Here is a 22,554-nt window from a genome sequence, read left to right as displayed (position 1 = left end):
TGAGAGCTCTATATTGTTCTTTATGTTGTTCCGAAAACGGGACGCAGTTGGTTTTCTACGTACAAACTGCATAACTTTTTATATTAAGCNAATATTACTACAATCTGACGCCAAAAGCTGTAAACTCAGTCGGTAAATNGACGGAGTTCGACCGTCAGTTTAGGATCCCCTTAAGGGAGTAGACGGTATCTCTCATATATGTGATGCAAATCCAGCATCACACACGCACGCACGCACGCACACAAAATATAATGCTATATATGTCCGGGTTTTTAATATACATGTATAATTATAATGACATCGGTAATTCCATACAATTGTAAAGATATACATATACATATGCATATATATGTATATATATATATACACACACACACACACACTTTTGAATTACAATATAAATTTTTATACTGTGAAGACGCAATGATTCAATTTATTACAAACACACACGCACACACACACGCACGCACGCATACACACACGCACACACACACACACATATATATGCATTTGTGAAACAGGCCAATAATTTTAAGTTTTGAGACACAAGTAGACAAAGAAAGCATTGACATTATCGATACAACGCAGTTATGGATCAAATGATTGCTACAATTAGTTAGGGCGGCGCCCGTTGGCGCTATTTACCGCTAGGGAATACCGTTCCACTTACCCCTAGCCCCCGCGTCCACGAAACGAATTTTTGACTTCGAGTGTACATTTTATTTCACATCATTTTCTACCATTTTATTTTATTTCATCTTTTATCAATTTACTTTACTTCATTTAATTTCGACACTTTTTTTTCTCAATATCTCATTCACAAAATTTTTAACATTTTTTTTTTTTAACTAATAAATGAATGAGAAGTCGTTGAGAGCCGTTCACTGGATGTTAAACGAGAAATATGTCTATATATATATGTGCGTGTGTACACATATATAATCGAATTCACGTTTTTCATGTGAGTTTTTTGAATTGTAATTACAATTCTAATAATCATATAGGATGCTCAATTTGCATCTCGTATATGAAGAAACCCGAATATCTCCCCAAATTAATTTAAAATATTGCGAAAAAAACTCCTCAGCCAGGAGTCGAACCTGGAATCTCCGGCTTTCCAGGCCGTCGCCTTCCCTGTTAGGCTACCGAGGCACTTATCATTCATTTATTAGTTAAGAGGGTACTGGATACCGACTATAGCGACCTGTAAACCGACGTTCTTAAATCAGATTCTGTGTCGTATTTACTGCATCAAATCCAAAATGCTTCTCCAGAAATAAGTAAATAGTGCTAAGAATTGGCGCTTGTTCTTTGGAATGTCAAAATTAGGCACAAATTTTTTCTTATACAGTTTCCTCCTATAACCTCACCATATATTCATGTATGTAGAATTATTTCTAAGCTTATATAAGTATTTTCAGAGAAAGAGCGCCCAACATACGACAAAAACAAATCGAATGAGCTGTTCAAATTATGATTTGACTATCTCATTGATGAGAGAAACCTAATTTCGTGATGATGTGTATTTGATATCATATACTATCATTATGAATGAAAAACAAGTTCAAAAAAGCATTATATACCCAGTTTCAAAAGCTTTATATAGTTTTATATTTATTTGCATCTGTAGAAGCGCTTTTAATGTTGTGCAGTAAATAAAAAAATTAAAAAATAAAGAAATTTATGTTATAAAAACGTCGGTTTACAGGTCTTTATAGTCGGTATCCAGTACTGCCTTAAAGACTTCACAGACCCCGAGATGAATTTCAGTTTTAATTGTTAAATTTCACGCTGTCGTACGAAGCGTTATCAGTATCAAAAACATCTTTAAGAGATGTACATAGTATTGCGAGACAAACTCCAAGTGCCTCGGTAGCCTAACAGGGAAGGCGATGACCCGGAAAGCCGGAGATTCCAGGTTCGACTCCTGGCTGAGAAGTTTATTTTGCAATATTTTAAATTAATTTGGGGGGATATTTGGGGTTCTTCATATACGAGATGCAAATTGAGCATCCTATATGATTATTAGAATTGTAATTACAATTCAAAAAACTCACGTAAAAAACGTGAATTCGATTATATATGTGTACACACGCACATATATATATATAGACATATTTCTCGCATAACATCCAGCGAACGGCTCTCAACGACTTATCATTCATTTATTAGTTAAAGACTTCACAGAGCCCGAGATGAATTTCAGTTTTAATTGTTAAATTTGTAACATCTTTTGTAAAAAAAACTTTCCGGAACTTCAGCACATGTCACTTGACTTTGACTAAGGACCTGTTTTTATCTCAAATCTGCGATTTCGAATCTTGTAAGTAATTATTAAGTTCATATAACTCTTTACACACATTATGAATAATTTCGTCACATTTGTAATTTACGTTTTGTAGATTTCTATTTATTACATTGAGAAAGACCACATCCATTCAATGAAACGTTTGTGATAACTAAACAGTAAAAAAAAAAAAAATTTTCACAATACACCTGACACCAGTGTTTTGGCTCCAGAAGGCCTTCATTTTGCTTTGCATTTCATTGGAGCTGTATATTCGTAAATTTAGATTAAAGTATTAGTAACTTGGTTTATAACGCAATTAATTATATGAAAAATACAAATAACCTAAGACATAAAATAATAATGACATAATAATTATTAAATTCTTTTATTTCTCATGTCAATGAAAAAGAAACAGCAAAATGTCATATTAACAATTTTTGAAAACATATATAACTAATTATACTGTTCCATAGCGCATATTTTTCAGAAATTAAACAAAAATATTTGATGTATTAAATATCAAAACTGTGTCAAAATTGTTCTTAACTTTATTATATTAAAGCAAGTACTCTGATTGTAATATAAAATCAATTCCATCGGTAGAATAAATGTTATATATTCCCACACACATACACATTAATGTTTAGATGAAACAACTGCAGATTTATTAATTACATACAAGACCTGTAAAAAAATTAAATTATATATATGTATATACATATATACATACATACAGAGAATATCCAATAATAGCCATAGGCAGATAGCGAAAGAAAGAGCCATACTGAGTCAAAAAGTTCTTTACAATTTGCAATAAGTGACGACTTTATTAATTAATAAAAAACCCGTTAATTATCTTATTAAAGAATGTCAAGGACATGCTTTTGCGTGTAATGAGCCTATTGTTAGCTATTAATATTGAGTCAATATTCAGGGTGTCTGAAAACTCGATACAGTCGAAGTATGAGAATAAATTAAGTCAACCTAAACACAAAAGTTATATAAAGAAAAATGACTTACTTCATGCAATATTCTAACAGCAAGAAGTAAAGCAACCAAGCGAGTGGCGTGTGACATAGCTTCTTACGATTAGGTGATTTTCACGACTGAAAATCATACATGTCCACAGTGTCCAGACCATCGCTTCTCACGCGTCACATAAGTTTTATTTAATTACTTAATAAGTACTGCGAATTTTGCAAAATGACTCTTCAGTTCAGATTAGTCTAATTTATCTTCACACTTTGGCGCGGTTAAAATTTTTCAGACTTGTATATACACATATACACACAGAATGTTCGGGTGTGTGTGAAGTTGGCTCCGCGCTTTTTAAATTTCGTAGTTTTAATAATTATGCCGTATTGTGTTACGTTTGTACCGATTTGTGCTGCAAACCGCAGCTCAATATTTTAAACAATTTTTCAGAATGTTTAAATGCGGCGAGAAACGCATCAGTAGAATAATCTGTAACGATTTCAAGATGAATGGCTGAAGTGCTAAGACAAACGAACAGAGCAATCCAAGATTTGTATGAGCGAGCGTTTCTGCCTTTCTCAGGACTTAAAAGTGTAAGGACCGGCATAGTCTAAACCAGAATGAAGAAAAGCACGAGAGAGATTTACTCGAGAAGCAGGCAAATGTCCCATTATTTGTTGTGCTTGAGTCCGGCGATAGCGAGCACATTTAATGCATTTAAGGATGAATGAACGAACCGGAGCTCTGCCTCCTAGAATCCAGTATGTGTTTCGGATGTAGGTCACAGTGTCTTGAATGGAACCATGTAAAGTTTGTTCATGTGCATCCTGGATGATCAAAGTGCTGAAAGAGGAGTGTTTTGGAATGATATAAGAATGTTTGGCAGAATGTTCGAGTGATGAGTTGGCTAATCGTCCTCTCACACGTAGCAAACCTTGATCACCTATGTACGGACATAGTCGAATAAGGGGGTTTGACTTTGGTAAATCCGTCTTGTCCAGAAGTAATTTGATTTCGTTGGCAAAGTAATTTTGTTGGATTTTTTGAATCCAGAATTTTTGAGCTTCCGTAATTTCTGCGGGATTAATAGCAAACCTGAAAGAAGTTTTTGGAATCTGTTTCAGGCATAGGATGACTCTCTTGCACAAGGCTGTTATACGTAAAAGTCGTTTAAGGGACGAATATCGCAAAATGAGATCCCAGATACGCTCTTGAAATTTGGACGATTGTAAGGTTGTAGCGCTTAAAGGGAAGCGTTCTTCTAAAAGTTGTTGATTCGAGTCAGAAGTTGGAATGTGATTCTGCCATTTTGCAGGTTCTTCTGATAGCCAAACAGGACCTTTCCACCAGAGTTGGAAATCACAAAGTTGTGAAGCTGACAAACCTCTACTGGCACAATCAGCTGGGTTGTTTCTTCCGGAAACGTGTATCCACCGAGCTTAAGGCAAAGTTTCTTGAATAAAGCACACACGGTTTTGGATGAAATCCTTCCAACAAGAAGGGTGACTGTTCAGCCACGTGAAAACAATTTTAGAATCTGTCCAAAGATAGCACACGGAATTTTGCAAGCTTAAAACTCGTAGAACCAGAGAAGTCAGTTTCGTAAGCATGACGGCAGCTGACAATTCAAGCCGAGGAATCGTTATGCGTTTTAAAGGTGCGACTTTTGTTTTTGAGCAGAGGATGGACGAGCTCATTTCGTTGTTCAGGTAAATAGTTTTCACATAGATAACAGCAGCCAAAGCTGATTGAGAAGCGTCGCAGAATCCATGTATTTTCAAGAAGGTTGTATCCATCCACCTTGGGATTTCAATAATCTCAACATCAACAATTGATTGAAGTATTTCTTGCCAAGTTTGCAATTGAGAACAAGGTAACACTTCGTCCCAACATAATTTAATCGCCCATAATTCTTGTAAGAAAACTTTAGCCTTGATGATAATTGGAGAAAGAAGCCCGAGAGGATCGAAATATTGCACAATGTGAGACAATACGATGCGTTTTATTGTATGGGTAGATGGAGATTTACTTAAATTAAATTGAAGAGTGTCTGAAGTGGTATTCCATGATAATCCTAGCGCGTGGATGATGTTATCATGAATAGACACTGAATTTACAGGATTGTGATATGAGTTTTCGATATAATCGAGCACTGAAGAGTGGTTACTCGTCCATTTTCTTAAGGGAAAGCCGCCCGCCATGCAAAGTTGATAGACTTGTAGAGCTTGTTCTCGTGTTCTCTCGATCGTATCAGCTCCTCCATAAACATCGTCGACGTACTGAGCTTTCTTAATTATTTCAGTTGCTAAAGGAAAATTATGACCTTCGATTAACTGAAGAACGGTCTTGAGAACTAGATAAGGCGCACATGCAAGGCCATAAGTAACTGTAGATAGCTTGAACGAAATGAGTTTCTGATTATCTAGCCATAAGATGTGTTGAAATTTTTGATCGTCGGGATGAACTTGAATTTGTCTGTACATTTTCTTCACGTTGCACGAGTAGGTGTACTGATATTGGCGAAACTGAATAAGGACTTCAAAAATATCGGTTTGAAGTTTTGGACCAGTATGCAAACTTTCATTTAGTGTTAACCCGTCAACTACAGCACAAGACACGTTAAAAACGACTCGTAGTTTAGTTGTGGTACTACTTTCTCGAATGACACCGTAATGGGGAAGATAAAAACTCTGCTTCGGTTCGAACTCCTCGGTAGGAACTCTGATCATGTGTTGAAGGTTTTCATATTCAAAAAGAAAAGCGGAATAAGCTTGATAATACGTTTGATCCTTTTGAAATTTCCGTTGGAGATGACTTAACATGCGCATTGCAGAAGGCTTTGAATTGCCTAATTGATCAGGTGGTAATCTAAAGAAAAGACGAACTATGTATCTCTCGGTAGGATCGCGAGAGTGAGTAGAAGCAAAGTGTTCTTCGCAATCCTTTTCAATAGGAGACATTGTTGCGCCCTGAGAAAGAGAGATTTCTTCTTGGTGCCAAAACCGTTCCATTAATTCATAAAGGTCATGATCAGATGAGCAGTGATAAATCTGAGATATCTCGGTTGGCGGGAGCAACATTGGTGGGACCTGAGACAATCCAACCTAGTTTTGTTAATTGAGCCATTAGAGCATCTAAAGGTCCTGTAATGATAGAACCCTCCAAAAGATGTTCATATATCTCTGCACCAATAATGATATCAATATTTCCTGGTTTGGAAAAGTCTGCGAGAGAAAGATTTTGCAAATGAAGCCACGAAGCTAAAGCTGTAAAAGGGAGGCAGTCAATTTAGGAAGAATATATGCGGTGATTAAGATCTCTGAAGAAGAGTCAAAGTGAGGCTTCAACGAAAGCATTACAACACCTCTCGTTTTTCCTGAACTGTCTTTCGACTCCGAATAAACGAAGGTAAGAAGCTTTCCGAGAAATTTGAAGCTGCTGAACCAATTTTTCTGTCACTAAGGACACTTCAGAACCTTGATCTAAAAGAGCACGCGCTGGAAGAACTCTTTCATGTTGATCTACAACGTTGACCTTGGCAGTAGCTAAGAGCACGACTGAACTTGAATCAAAGCTTCCAGGCTGAATGTGATGAACGACCTTAGATCTTTCTAAAGATGGTCGTGACTGTGCCTCTGAAGACGTTTTAGCTTCATCTGAGGTTGGAGTTTTGTGTAAACTCGAATGATGGCGTTTACCACATTTAACGCAGCGTTTCGTTGACTGACAATTTAAGGCTCGGTGATGTCCGAGGCAGTTATAGCAAAGTCCTTTTGTAGAGACAAAGTCCAAGCGTTGTTTGGTACTCTTTTGTTGATATTTGGGGCATCGAGCGATATAATGCTCTTCTTTACAAAGTAGGCAAGATTTTTCAGACTTTTCAACTTCGCGTTTATTGAGAAAGATCTTGCGGCTTGATTACGAGACTGGGAAAAAGTCTTAGAAAGAGATTTTTCAAACGCTTGAAGGGATAACATACGTGTCATTAAAAACTCTCAAAATTGCTCCTAAGTAGGAGGTTTTTTAGATGATCCAAGATGTTGTTCCCAGACTTTAATAGATTCCGGGTCTAACCGTTGGATCATCATGAAAACAAGTATGTCATCCCAGGAATGGACCGGACGATGCAATGTTTCAAACGTATGGTAGACTTGCATGATAGAAGTATAAAGTTGTTCCATTTCGGCAGCTGATTCTTTTGTCATTTTTTAAATCGAAAACAAGGATTGCAAAGCTGAATGGATTAAAAGTCGATCATTTTCATAAAAAGCTGAAAAGGAATCCCATGCCTTTTAAAAATTTTCAGCAGTAAGAGCGGTGTTCTTTAAAAGGTGGGAAGCGGGACCAACAAGACTAGTCTTGAGATATTGAAGTTTCTCAACAGGAGAAATACTGGCATTAGAAAGTAACTAACGATGAAAATAAGTCTCTAAAAGGCAACCAATCAGACAAAGTTCCGTTAAACTTAGGTAAATCAATCCGTGGTAATCGCGGTCCATGATAATGCGATGTGTTTGCGGTTGAGACTCTGAATGTTGTGATAACGGTGTGTTCAAACCGTTTCGAAAATTTTCCAAAAGAGATGTCATTTTGGCGGCAATTTCCAAATAGCATTCTCTTGTGCTTGTGTAGACATCTTTAATAGAAAAGAAAAGTAAGGGTGTTGTCTTATCTCATAGAAATCGTCAAGAATCGACAAAGCTAAAGTAATGGCCTTATGATTAATGTTAAACTCCTTCCATAGTTTGTTTACAGCGTGCAGTCGAATTTCCACGATGCCGAGTGATCGTTCCGGTACCAATTAGATTGTCAAAGGCCTTGGATATGTCGAGACTTTGAGAATTTTTGGTCAACTCTACGCTCCACGTGTTCATGTCTCATGATTCAATTTTCGAGTCTTTTTAAGCGTTTCTCTCTATCCGGCTCGAAGGACCAAAAAGTTTGAGAATATGTTATGATAGAGAATTTGACAGTTTTATTTTGCTTTATATTCTGAAAATAAAATTAGAAGTTTTAGAAACGGGTAAACAAAACATTTACTTGTGAGAAAGGTGTGAACCGTGATGAGCGTCCCCTTTAAAAAAGTTTAGGTCCATGCAAGTCAAAGGAACTGAACAGGTAAGAGTAGTAACCTTGCACGTCTCATCAGAAGCTTTATGATACCGTGCTTGGCACGTCTCAAGTTTCGGTGAAAGATTCTATGGGCTAGCTCACTATTTGCAGGCTTTCGAAGAAGACAAGAGCCTTCTGCGGAATAAAAAACAAATTCTTTGAAACGTTTCAAACAACTAGAAATCAAGAACGTCTTTTTTGAAGCTTCTTGACAAACGATAACGATACTGTTATTTTGCTTAGCAACGATAGAAAACATTCAGCTTTGTTCATGAAACTCGCACCTAGTTTTGCGAGTGAACACCTCGAACACTCGTGCTGCCCCTTTTTTAAACACAAAATATTAAGAGAAACTAAATTTTTACTAATCCCTTTTTATATTTTGAATTTTTATCGATTGTGCTGTCTTTTGCCACTTTGTGCCGCAAAATGCAGCTGAATATATTAAACCATATTCGAGAAAATAAAAAAAAATTTTTTTACTAGTTCCGCCCTTGAGTGTGTTAAAAAAAATGAGCTTGATTGCGACAAAGTGCAAGGCTAGTAAAAAAATTTTTTTAATTTTCTCGAAAATGGTTTAATATATTGAGCTTAGCGGCACAAAGTGACAACTCTAACACAATCAATAAAACTTCAAAATTCGAAAAGTGCAAGGTTAGCAAAAATTTAGTTTTTCTTACTTTTCTGAAAAATGGTTTAAATTATTGAGCTGTGGTTAGCGGCACAAATCGGCACAAACGTTACACATACGGCACAATAATTACAAATACGAATTATTATTTACAATGTAAATAGTGCTGAAGATGATCACCAATAAAAATTGATCCAAACGTTCGGAATACACAGCGTTTTGTCACATTTAAACGTCCACTTTCAACCTGGACCACAGGCTCTCTGGTTTTTTGTTTAATAAAAATACGAAATTCAAAAAGTGCTGGGCCAACTTCACACACACAATGTCCGGTAATAGCCAACAATCGTTCGTGAGCAGATAGAGCAGAGTTGGGCAAATTTTATTTAAAATAACGAATAAATTACAAATAAATTCGTAAAAATTACTTGCGAATAACGAATAACGGTACAGATTTATTCGTACCTAACCTAACCTAACGAATAAGTTTTTGCAAATAAAATCGATTATTTGTTTATTCGCGAATAAATTTTACGAATTTATTCGTTAATTAAAATATCTCCTCGACGAATAAATTTCCGATCAAATTAAGTAGCATTGGCACACATAAATATTATTACAAAATTTTCAATAATTAAGCTAAATAGACATAAAGAATAAAGAATAGGAAATTATATGCAACTGTGAAGATTCTTTTTTTTTTATGTTCAAATTGTATAAGCAGTTTTTACTTTTATTGAAAATTTAAGAAATGTATCAAATTAATAAATTAAAAATAGACCGTTTAGAGAGTGTACGTACAAAATATATATACAGAATGTCCCATTGTAAAACTTTCACTAAAATATTTCAAAAACACTGCGTTAAATCAACAAATATTTCAAATCAAAGTTTAATGACTAAGAGGGACATAAGATGATACCATTGATTTGACCTTGGGTTGCATTGTCAAGGTCACATCAATTTTGTAAAATAAAACTCTATTTTTTTTATTGCAGATTCTTATAGCCTAACTCAAGAGTTTTCTAAAACACTATAATAAAGTTTATTTTCATTAAGTACTTTTTGACTTATGAAAGTTGAATATTAGAGTATTGCCGATATTAGCATTATGTATTGGCGTTATCATTCATTTTGTGAATGTTGCTTTATCCAAAAAAAAAAAAAACTGTTAAATAAGAAGTTAGGTTCTTTGTCAATTCTCTGCATCATGAATTCACAAAATTCGTTTTAATCGAAATCATCTTCGTAGAAAAAGGCGATACTCTAATATTCAACTCTCATAAGGTAAAAAGTACTTAATGAAAATACTTAATGAAAAGGTGGTGGAGGCACGCATATCTCCTCGGTGTTCTCGGTGCTAGCCGATCAGAGTTTGCCGGCCAAGCAACTCTGCCGGCCAAGCCCATAAGAGTTTTTACAATTGCTTTTCGTGGACATAGTTCTATTTCGTGCTGAGATCACCGACGTGATGGGGATATGCATATAAGCGAGAATTACCATCTGTGTGCGCTCGTAAGAGTTTTTTGCTTGGGTGCGTATCCCTACTACATCGGTGATCTCAGCACGGAATAGAATCGTGTCCACGACAAGCGATCGTAAAAACTCTTATGGACCTAGCTGCTCTCATTCTTCTCTCTGCTACTACTCACTCACTCACTCACTCACTCACTCACTCACTCACTCACTCACTCTCACACACACACACGCACGTACGCACGCACGCACGCGCGCACGCACGCACGCACGCACGCACGCACGCACGCACGCACGCACGCACACACACACACACACACACACACAAAAGAAGTCGCACACACACGCGTTCCTGTGTCAAGTTTGTATTGTACTTACAAGGGGAGGTGTATCAATCGATTTGGACGAAATTTATAGGATCGATAGATGACTATGTGGAATATTGCAGGGTAAAGTAATAAGACGCACTACTCAAGCATTCGCGAGAAAATCGAATTTTGAGTTACTTTATAATATTAAATAGATCGTTTAATCGAGAGAGATATTTATGAATGTCCACGAAGTATGTTTTTCAATAGATATTTTTAAAAAACCATGTGAATGTAAAACTGCAGTGTTCATACAATGTACACACTGTCGTGAAAATTATTGTTTCACTTGTTTTTATGATAAATATCATCCTGCATTATGTATTGTCCTATCTAGTTCCAATAAATAAAACATGTTGCGTATATTTTTACATGTTGTGTACAATTATTTATTAATGTGTACATTTATTTATTATTTATTTTTTTATAAATAAAAAACGTATTACTTACATTTAGATTATACCGTAGAATTTTGAAAAAAAAAAAGTATATCGAGACTCGAACCAGCAGCGTCGACACTACTAACCTAGTACGCTACCGCCACGCTACGCGCTCTTCGATTAAACGATCTAATCTAAATTTAATATCCTTATAAAGTAACTCGAAATTCGATTTTCTCGCGAATGCTTGAGTAGTGCGTCTTATTACTTTACCCTGCAATATTCCACACAGTCATCTATCGATCCTATAAATTTCGTCCAAATCGATTGATACACCGTCGCGACCTTCCCTTGTTAGGTTGCGTTTGGAGGGCGCACTAGTAGCGCTATTGTGTTATTTTATCTTTATTTCTATCTTTTTTAACATTTAATAAGTAATAAAGATAGAATAATGGCGACAGCGCAGATAGCGTGCCTAAACGCAATCTTAATGACTCAATATTTAATATATTATATGCTGTTATATTTACTTCTTCTATTGTCGCCGCGCGCGTAGCAACTGTAAGTGTATGAAACGCTAAGCCCTTGCACACGGATAAATGCTTCTTTGCGGATTTTTAATTAAATTGTTACTATTTTGTGAATTTCGCAAAATAGTAAGACTTTTTGATTCAGAATAACCTCTTTTACTGTTCACAAACGGTATTACAGCTGTTACTAGACACTCTGTATATAACAAAAATCATAAACAACATATTAAAAGTATGCACTTGCCTAGATAATCATCCATCAACGTTCCAATAGCAAACTGAAAAAAGAAGTAAATAATACAAGAATGTAAAATGAAAAAAGTACAGGGTAATGCAATAATGTAATAATTAAATAAGCCTATGAAAAGATAAAATAATTGAAGCAAATGCGAGCTACACCATAAGATATGTGATTACACTATATGTGATTTAGTAAATATTAAAAAAAAACTACAAATCGACTTCTTTATTTAGATCTTCTTCAGTGTACAAACTACAGTATACAAACGTAAGAAATTTCCAGCATATGCAAAATATTTCAAAAATTAACAAATAAATAATGGATATTACCAAAACTAATTGAAATAAAACTTAGCAGGATGACCATAGTGTACCCATAATGCAAAGTATAATTTTATTACTCCCTAGCAACACTAGAGAACACCGAAACTACTTTACATTAAATGTACAAATAGTAAATTTCTTGTTTTTACATACTAGGGTTTACTAGTTTATAAAAGAGAGGATAAGATCAAAACGGTTGTAGTTTTTTTTATATTCGATAAATCATACACATGTACAGTAGGGAGCACCATATCGTGCGGCTCCAGGGGAAATATTTCTCGGAAATCTTTTTTCTAGCTGCTCCTATTACTGCGCGCTGCTCTCCTTCGATCTCTGCCAGCAGCCCGAGATCGAAGGAGAACGACGCGCGATAGTAGAAGCAGTCAAAGGAGAAATTTCCGAAAGATACTTCCCCTGGAGCCGCACGATATGGTGCTCCCTACTGTACATCTTGTATTTCGGCTCGCATTTGCCTCAATATTCTGCTTTAAAGTAATGAATTTCACATTCTCACTTTAAAGATACGATACTAACAATTCCATTGGCATCAACTCTAGTACCCACTATCTTCAATCGGATTTCATCATCAGCCTGGATTACAACATCCTATAAATATTTACATTTATATATTAAGATGTGTTTATTAAAGTAAATATAAATAAAATTTATATATACAGGGTGTCCCAGAATTGGTTTAACATCTCTCGTAGACAGGTAGAAGGAATAAAACTGAGGTGAAAAGTCCTATACCATTTTGCTAGATTCGCAATAGTTACCGAGATTTTAATTAACAAAGATCCGCAAATAAGCGTTCATCGGGCTGTCTTACGCGCGTAGGACAGCCCAGCGCGCTTCACACAATTACATTTTAATATGTATATGTTATAGTATATGCTGTTATATNAGCTCCTCCCATATGTCGCTATGGGTAACACCGTTAGCGCGCGAAGCGCGGCGGGCAGTCTTACGCGCGTAAGACAGNCCGATGCATGCTTATTTGCGGATCTTTGTTAATTAAAATCTCAGTAACTATTGCAAATCTAGCAAAATGGTATAGGACTTTTCACCTCAGTTTTATTCCTTTTACCTGCCTACGAGCGATGTTAAACCAATTCTGGGACACTCTGTATATAACTATTGTTTTCTCATAATGTATATTTTATTTTGTAAACATCTTACTTCTTCTTTTGACTTGTAACAAGCTGGATTTACATTTGGGCAAAACTGCATGTCTTCAGGGATTGACTACACAGAAATTTAGTAATTTATTATATTATCTTATATACACTAAATTATTTTAAGACTCATCGATATCTCCATTAAGTCCAAATTAACAATAGCGATATCAGCATCACAAGAACTATTAAAAATAAGAAAGCATGAAATGTTTCGCTTACTGTTTGTATTTAAAATAAAATAAATGTATATGTTTGTACTAAAATATATAATAAAGAAAAACAAAATACAGTAAAAAATATAAACAATATCAACAAAACTACGTTACGAAGCGGTCAAGATTCGTGCACTCTGTGTATGTACGTATGGGTATATATGCATTGGTGTCCCGCAACTATTGTATTTCCTTTACCAGCAAATTCTCGAGATCATTTTAAGATAAAATTCCTACTACCAAAATGTCGAGGCTATAATAATTTTGAGTTGTAAGCATTCAAAAATACCGAACCAGATCGCTTGAAATTTGCGCACTCAGATGCGGTACAATGCTAAAGGCGCAAACAGTATCGCCCCTCTTTTGTCAATAAAGGGTATGTTATAATAATGAAACAAAAGTTTGCATCAATTAAAATTTGTATTTCTAACATTGTACATGCAGATAATAACAGCTGATAATTGTGCAGTTTAATACCTTTTCCCAATTTTGGTTATTTTAATCCGAGTTTTTAAAAAACTGTTTTATTTTGTCAATACAATAAGGAATCAATCGAAAGAGCTTGATAAAATAATGCGCTTTCCTTCTTATTTTTAAAAAAACGTAAAATTCGAAAATTCTTCATAATTAGGCAAGGAAACTCGTTTTAATCGAGCACCTCAAAGAAATATAAATCCAACCGTGCGATCTCCACGCAGTATATCTTGGGTAATATTAACGCCGGCGGTACTTAAATTTTGAAGTCTCATTACTTAGGAAGATCTCAACTAAAAAAGGTTTGTAAGCAGTGTTTCGAAAATGCCTTGATGTCAGCTACAAGAATATGCAATAAAAATTATGAGTTCCTATTTAAAAAATTCAAGTTGACCTTGACATGACCTTCGCGATGCCACTTAAGGTCAATCGCATATGCCAATGTAATGCATTACTTGTTCTCCAACAACTTTTGTCTGAAACATTTTTCAAAATAACCATTTCCCTCGTTTTTAAGTGGATAGCGCAGATGATGTATATGATCCGAACCTATCGAAACCTTAATTTATCAAGTAGTATTTACAATGTCAAAGACAAATTAACTATATCAATAAACCTCTATACTGTCTTGTGCTATAAAAATAATTACAAATACAAAATCTTTATTCCTTATATCTTAAAACATCTTTAAAAAACCTTGCATTTTTACCACATATCCCATAGGGGTGGGTTATTTGGCCATGTATGGATGGGAATACAAGTCATATAAAAATCTTAAACTACAACACTTTTGTCTTCCAATAACATCTTTCAATATTTACTTGTGTAAGATACATTAATATTATGCATTAAGAGTATGTATTAGTAATAAATACTAGACAAGAGTTGCTAAAATACATGAGGTGAATACTAAAGTTAGCTCGCTGGATAAATTTTAGTACTGCGCATGCCCGCGCAGACGCAAGCGCTACAGCACGGGACATATATCCCACATGATAAAATTGCCAAATATTCCAAACTGGTAGAATATGTAAGGACCTCCGCACAAACTCTTTCGTAACGCGTTACGTTAAGTTGGCCGTGAACTTAGATTCGTACGTAAACTTGAACTTCATTCAACGCACAAACTAGTACTTAACGTAACGTTATGTGTTACGAAAGAGTTTGTGCGGAGGCCTTAAGACAGCTAGCTAAATAAAGAATACAAGAACTACGTTGTAATTTGCTATACTTTATCCTTTATAACCCTCCTACATATATATTGCAAAATAACCGCTAAACGTTTTATAAATCTTGTGGTAATCATTTTATATATCCTTAAAATATGATTGCGTTACTTATCACGTTGACAAATTGACTAAACTGACGATATTTTCGGTAATTGTAACAATAAACAAATAAAATCAATATACTAATATAACATAAAGGCACGTAACAAAGTAATTGTACGTACATTATTCTCACTTCTTCTATTTTTTCTGCTCTATGCGGCATAAAACCCAGCGCGGCTCATATCCCGGAGTTACCTTATAAATATATGTACATTTGTAAAAGTTGAGAACACACCGTTTGAAAATTTTGAAAAATTTTGTAAGGTTAAGTTACGTATAGTACAAGTTTGTACTGTTCCCACACACACTGTATATATCGCGTTCCATTTACTGTGGCAAACTGTACTCGAGTGTGTTAATCTGTGTCGATTTGTGTTTCCTAAAAGAAAAACAGCCTTTTTCTTTGCAATAGTGTGCATAAACACTGAAGAAGATTCCGTAGTGAATCGAAACGTTCGTCAAATCTCTGAATAAAGAAAACTTTTTCCCATACATCAGGTGTACAGCTCATTATTGTCTTCTCCCTTCCTTCTTATTGAAATATAACACGAGCACGAAACATATAATTATTAAAAAGACTTAACGCTCGTGAAATTGTCAACAGGAATCAAATAAGGCCGATACGAGCCATTCGCAGGATGTTTGTGCGGAAACTATGCGTGTACATATATATATATATATATAAATGTAACGAATTCTACTTGTAAATTTTTACAAGTATTTTTTGAATTGAAATCTCAATTCTTAAAATCATACGGGATGCTGGATTTGCATCTCATATGAAAAACCCCGGATACCCCCCTAACTAATTTTTAAAATATTGCGAAAAAAACTCCTCGGCCAGGAGTCGAACCTGGAATCTCCGGCTTTCCGTGCCATCGCCTTCCCTGTTAGGCCACCGAGGCACTTGGAGTTAGTCTCGCAATACTCATACATATATCGAAGATGGTCTGATAATGTTGTTAACGCTAATTTTCAGCCAGCGTAATTTAAAAGACTTAACGCTGTTTTGAGAAAGACTTTGCGAGTTTTAAGTGTAAGTGAAAATTGTAAGAAAGAATATTATAACAATAAAAAGTGAATAAAATTGTTTTTTTTTTTTTTAAACTAACTAACAAAGGGAGACTACGTCGATGGAACAATCAATTTGGACGAAATTTAAGATCGATAGATGATTATGTGGAGTATTGCAGGGTAATAAGACGCACTACTCAAGCATTCGCGAGAAAATCGAATTTGAAAATTTTGATGTACCTTATGAGGATATTAAATAGGCTGTTTAATCGAAGAGCGCGTAGCGTAGCGGTAGCGTACTAGGTTAGTAGTGTCGACGCTGCTCGAGTCTCGATATATATATATACTTTTTTTCAAATGTTACAATATAATCTAAATGTAAATATTACGTTTTTTATTTATTTATTGCATGTTATAAAAGTGTATTTTTTGCATAAAAAATAGAAGATGTACCTGGTTCTTCATCGAATGAATGTGATAGTACATCAATTCACAGTGACNAGTCAAAATTACTGCTAAAAGATGCCATTGTTTATCTGGAACAATTACTTTTCGAAAATGATCTTCCATTTTAATGTATCTTCCAATTTAATTAGCACTGCACACTTTTCTTCTTTTCTGTCTACTTTCGCTGTTACTAGTCAAATGGATGAAATCTTGTTTCTCACAATGTAACGGAAATTTTCTCGTGTTTACTTATTGTCTGTTTTCTACTTTACAAGGATATAATATTTTCTTTCAAAGGTATAACGTTCAACAAATATTACAAAGAAATGTGTGTGCTTTAAAACATGTTGCATATAGTTTTACATGTTGCGTACAATTATTTATCCGTTTTTTACAAACAGAACGCAAATTAGTAACAATCTAATTATTTTTACCGTATTTTTTACATCACGGATTTTTTATGCAAAAAATGCACTTTTTTATAACATGCAATAAATAAATAAAAAACGTAATACTTACATTTAGATTATATTGTAACATTTGAAAAAAAGTATATATATATATCGAGACTCGAACCAGCAGCGTCGACACTACTAACCTAGTACGCTACCGCTACGCTACGCGCTCTTCGATTAAACAGCCTATTTAATATCCTCATAAGGTACATCAAAATTTTCAAATTCGATTTTCTCGCGAATGCTTGAGTAGTGCGTCTTATTACCCTGCAATACTCCACATAATCATCTATCGATCCTATAAGTTTCGTCCAAATCGATTGTTCCATCGTCGTAGTCTCCCCTTGTCAGAGACATGTCCTTGATAATATATGTCAAAGCCAAGGTCATCGAGGCTGGGTCCGTTTTTGTAAACATTTCCTGAATAATTTCATAATTATAGAATAAAAAAAAACAAAATTATAGAACAAAAATTTTAATTAATTTTGATATTGAGGAATTTCCTCAGGTTCCTACTGGTTATGCCAAAATTATAACACCTCACTAGGGCTGTTGAAAAAATTTTAATATTCATACTTTAACGAAATATAAATAGCTAAGTTACGTCTCGATAATTCCTAGAACTGCTTCAAGCGATGGATGCTCACTCGCTCGAAGCAGTTCCAGGAAATGGAGATAGCGTGCATTACTGTATATGCTTTGTTATTTTTTTAAATATCTTTAAAAATAGTGCTCAAATAAAAAAATGTTTCTTACAAAAGGTGCTTATTTTTTTGCGTAGAAAAAGGTCCCGTAAAAAATATAGGTTTCTATTAAAAAAAAACAAAGTTAACTTCCTTCAAATAACCTTGAAAACGCTCTCTAAATAAAAACTTGATAATGCCGTTCTCTTTTGTCCTCAAAATCATGGAAAATGATTGAGTGTTTTAGCTTTTTTTGTATCTTTCACACTTTTCAAGATAATTAGCTAAAAAGTTTTTAAAAAATCACTGTATATATGTAAATTAAATATTTTATATATTTAAGATGTTTTTTTTTGACAAAGTACACTTAAAACATATTGTTATGGTCAAAGCCCGAAACACAAACGTTTTTAAGATTAATTGGTCAATGCGTGGAAGAACCAAGCGTCTTGGTCAAAGCTTGAATACGTTTAAGACGTATAAAATATTTCGTTCGTATCATATACTATCATACACGTGTGGGCAGGAGAGGAGCGGAGCCTCTCTCTCTGCATCTCCTTCCCGTAAAAATCTAACCCACTCTAAACATGTCACTGCGATAGTAGCGTACATTGAAAAGTACGCTAAAAGAAACTATTTCGGACTTTGACCAAGACGCTTGGTCGTTCCGCGCATTGACTTGAATGACTAGTCAATCCAAGGACTGCCGTGCTTCGGGCTTTGGCCATAACGTATACATGTAAAATATATCGGAAACTTTGTTTGGAATATGATGTACTGTAAAAAGCACAAAATTAAAGCATGATTCAACAGCTCCAATCAAACTTATAACAATGTTTGAATACGTTGTTTTGATTCTATTGTGTAATAACCTGAGTTTTATTGTTAAATCAAGAAAAAGTCCGATATATTTTATAAATGTGCTTTATTAACTCCATGTGCTTTTATACACAGATACTCTTATGTTCACAAAAAATACATGAAACTTAGTATATTTTCCTAGATGCTAATATCATCAATCTAACAAGGGGAGCACTAGAAGTGGTTATCGTGAAATTAGATGCCAATTTTTTTGGTGGTTTTATATGTCAAAAAAGTTGTTCCGTGTTTGGTCGTTTGTTCCAATAGGCCTTAGTTTTCAAGTTTTTAATTTTGAAAAAACACAGCTTTGTTGATGCACCGGAAAAGTCGTTCCGTTAAGTCTATTTGCAAGCGGCTTCAAGTGGCTCAGTGAGTTAGGTGCTTGCATCGTAACTCAAGGCATGCAGATTCGAATCCTGCGATCAGTAACTTTTTTTTGAATGTATTTTACATTGTTATATATTTTTGTATTTTATTTAATGTGTATTTAAAATTATATATAAGAAATATATAATATAAAGTTTTGAATATATCACTGAAAATTCTTAAAAATATATTTCTCAAACACTATTCGAATGTGTTGAATTTTAAATACAAATTTTAAAAAATAATCAAGTTTAGTAAGAATATGGGGCTGTGGGAACCAATTGCAGGACAAATAAGTATGCAGTAAACAAATTCGTGTAATGGATTGTCCAGACGTTTCGACTAGTTTATTTCAGTCATCATCAGTGAATCGCTAATTAAATTATACAAGTGATAGTTCATATTTCACTTTGGAAAATTGCAAATAAAACAAAAGAAAATGTATTACAATTCATCAACGTACCTTGAATTTGAATCTCTTCTATATTTACATTCAGTACACCGAGATATTGTTTGTGTCAGAGAATTTGCGTAACAGAGGAAATTCAAATTCTGGCTTACATTATAATTCCTATAATTAGTTCCATCTATGAGAAATTGAACTAACTGATTTTATTCAAAATTGAAAGATAAGAATCATCTAACAATTCAGTATCTTGCATAACATTTATGTTATTAGGCTTCAACTTAACATTTCAGAAGTCAATCGTTTAAAATAAATGTACTACAAAGTAGTTTTTAACAAAACGTTTCGGCTATATTTTAAACCCTTATCAATTGCATCTTAAATACTAATGTTTACAAAAGTGGTAGTCCCATATCAAACAATAAAAAAAAAAAAAAAGATAATAATCAGTATCAAATACAAGTCTTACTTGCTAGAACGTAAAATCGATACTTAATCGATACGTTTTGTTAAAAACTACTTTGTAGTACATTTATTTATTGCACAACATCCTGCACTGGCTCAATATTGCCGTTATTCCAATTCAACTGTAAATTTGAAAAGAGCCTGAGATGACATCCTCATATCTTCACTATAAAATAATTAGGTTCATGGTCAAGAATAGTAGAAGAATCAATATCAAGAGAATGCTCAGTATTAATGCAATGTTCAAAGATAACAGATTTGAGTTGTTTAGATTAGATAGAATATTGATGTTCATTAAGTCTAGTTTAATTATAGTTTTTAATTGCCTTTTAGTTTGGCCAACATAATTAGCACTGCAATTCAAATATGGGATGTTATAAACAACGTTTTTTCTGCTTTTTGTCAATGCATTATCTTTATGTGCTTTAATATATTTATTTAATTGTGACAGACTTCTATATGCTAGTCTAATTTGCTTGTTATGTATGTTAAGAAATTTATTGTTTAAGATGTTTGAATGTACATATGGAACCACAAAATAATGAATTGATTTGTCATTCTCTAAAATATCATTTTCACGGATCTCGCATGTATTGTTGAGTTTGTGAGAAAATAGTGATACAAGTCTTCTCTTGATAATTTTAAAAATGAATTGTATAAGATAATTGTTATTGATTAATATATTGATACATTCAATCAGATTTTTCTGGTGATATATTGGTTCAGATAATAAAATAGCTCGATCTACTAAGGAGTATATTGTACCTATTTTGTGTGAAAGTGGATTCTGTGATAAATAATTAAGGTACCTACCTGAGAATGTTGGTTTATGATACCAGTCACAAAGAACAACGTTGTTAATCAGGTTGATACGTAAGTCGAGAAAACCAATACCACTACTTGTCTGTATTTCATATGTAAATTGAAACCTCTGGTGAAAAGAATTCAATATAGAAATTGTTTCATTTATTTTATCATTTGGTAACGCCAATAGAATATCATCAACATATCTAAACTAAATAGATATAGGATAATTGATTCGGTCAAGAGCTTTGATTTCAATGTCCTGCATGGTTAAGTCAGCAATGATAGGGGAAAGTGGAGACCCCATGGGTACATCGAAGATTTGTTTATAAATAACATTGTTGAAAGTGAAGTATGTTGATGACATTACAAACTATATGGCTTTAATGAATTCATGTTAATTAATTTTTGTGTGTATTTTAATATGTTTCCACCTTTTAGATATACTGTCACAAACTAATTCCATAGGCACATTCGTAAATAATGATACAACATCTAAAGAGGCCAGTACAAAGTCACTTTCTAACTTGAGTCCTGTTAAAATATTATGTAATTCAAAACAATCCTTGACAAAAAAAGAAGAATTAGAGATACTCTTATGAAGAATTCTGTGTAGGTATAATGAGAACTTATGTAGTGGATTATCAATAGTTGAAACAATAATTCTACAAAGATAGTTAATTTTAGGGATTTTTGGAATTCCATATGCTTTGGGTAGTAAGGAATCACTTGCTCTCAACCAGGTTTTAGTATTGTCATCAATAAAACCTAGATCTTTCCATGTGTTCAATATGGATCTCAAATTGTTTTCTATGGTTTTAGTTGGATCTTTGTTAATTGTTATATATGTATTTTTGTCTAGAAATACATTTCCTATAGATTTTAAATGGTCAGATTTATTGACATCAACAGTAGAATTCCCTTTGTCAGAACGGGTAAAGATAATGTCAGGGTTGTTTTTACTAAAAACAGAAACATCCCTGGATTTTGTTAATAAATTCCTTTCAATATATGACAAAGGAGTATTGTCATTTATATATTGATTCAAATAAGTTGAGATACGATTCCTGATATTAGATTTAATTGTTGCGTTAAACTTTCTGACATTATTTTCAACATCTTTAATAGTTTCGATAGTTACAATTTTTTTGTTGTGTTTATTATTTAAAAAAAATAAAATTCATTTGTTATAATACATTCACAATTGTCATCAAACCTTTTCAATAACATGATTCGATTTGCATGATACGCTTCAAAATTGACTTCGGAAAGATGTGTATTTTCTACTGTAAATCAAATTTGTTTTCCACCAGACATTCGGAAAAATAAATGTTCATATGACATGGCGTCATTTATACAATGTTCCAATTGCAGAAAATTTCACTGTTTTTCGTGTTTTTATGATATACAGGGTGTCCCAGAATTGCCGTACAATCTCTCGTAGGCAGGTAGAAGGAGTAAAACTGAGTCGAAAAGTCCTGAACCATTTTTTTCTATTATTTATAATAAAGGAGTAATTATTGAGTAAATCA

General features: G+C 33.9%; 1 protein-coding gene and 1 non-coding gene across 2 annotated transcripts in view; both read right to left on the bottom strand.

Moving 5' to 3' along the window:
* Positions 1–1,079: 1,079 nt before the first annotated feature.
* Trnas-gga lies at positions 1,080–1,152 on the bottom strand. Its single transcript has one exon. It is a non-coding gene; the product is annotated as a tRNA-Ser (tRNA).
* Positions 1,153–2,854: 1,702 nt separating this feature from the next.
* LOC109861106 (DNA-directed RNA polymerase II subunit RPB7) overlaps positions 2,855–22,554 on the bottom strand; it is a 24,915-nt gene continuing 5,215 nt past the window's right edge. Inside the window, exons 4-7 of the mRNA XM_020440624.1 lie at positions 13,506–13,571; positions 12,861–12,932; positions 12,007–12,040; positions 2,855–2,974 (exon numbers count right to left, since the gene is read on the bottom strand). Coding sequence (XP_020296213.1) covers positions 2,958–2,974; positions 12,007–12,040; positions 12,861–12,932; positions 13,506–13,571 — 189 coding nt within the window. The 3' untranslated portion in view covers positions 2,855–2,957. The remainder of the gene's footprint in view (positions 2,975–12,006; positions 12,041–12,860; positions 12,933–13,505; positions 13,572–22,554) is intronic.

The sequence above is a fragment of the Pseudomyrmex gracilis genome, unplaced genomic scaffold (genome assembly GCF_002006095.1).
Source record: "Pseudomyrmex gracilis isolate BER0280 unplaced genomic scaffold, ASM200609v1 scaffold_579, whole genome shotgun sequence".
NCBI lineage: Eukaryota > Metazoa > Arthropoda > Insecta > Hymenoptera > Formicidae > Pseudomyrmex > Pseudomyrmex gracilis.
Note: the sequence above shows the minus strand (reverse complement) of the source record. Positions and strands in the feature narration are given on the sequence as shown.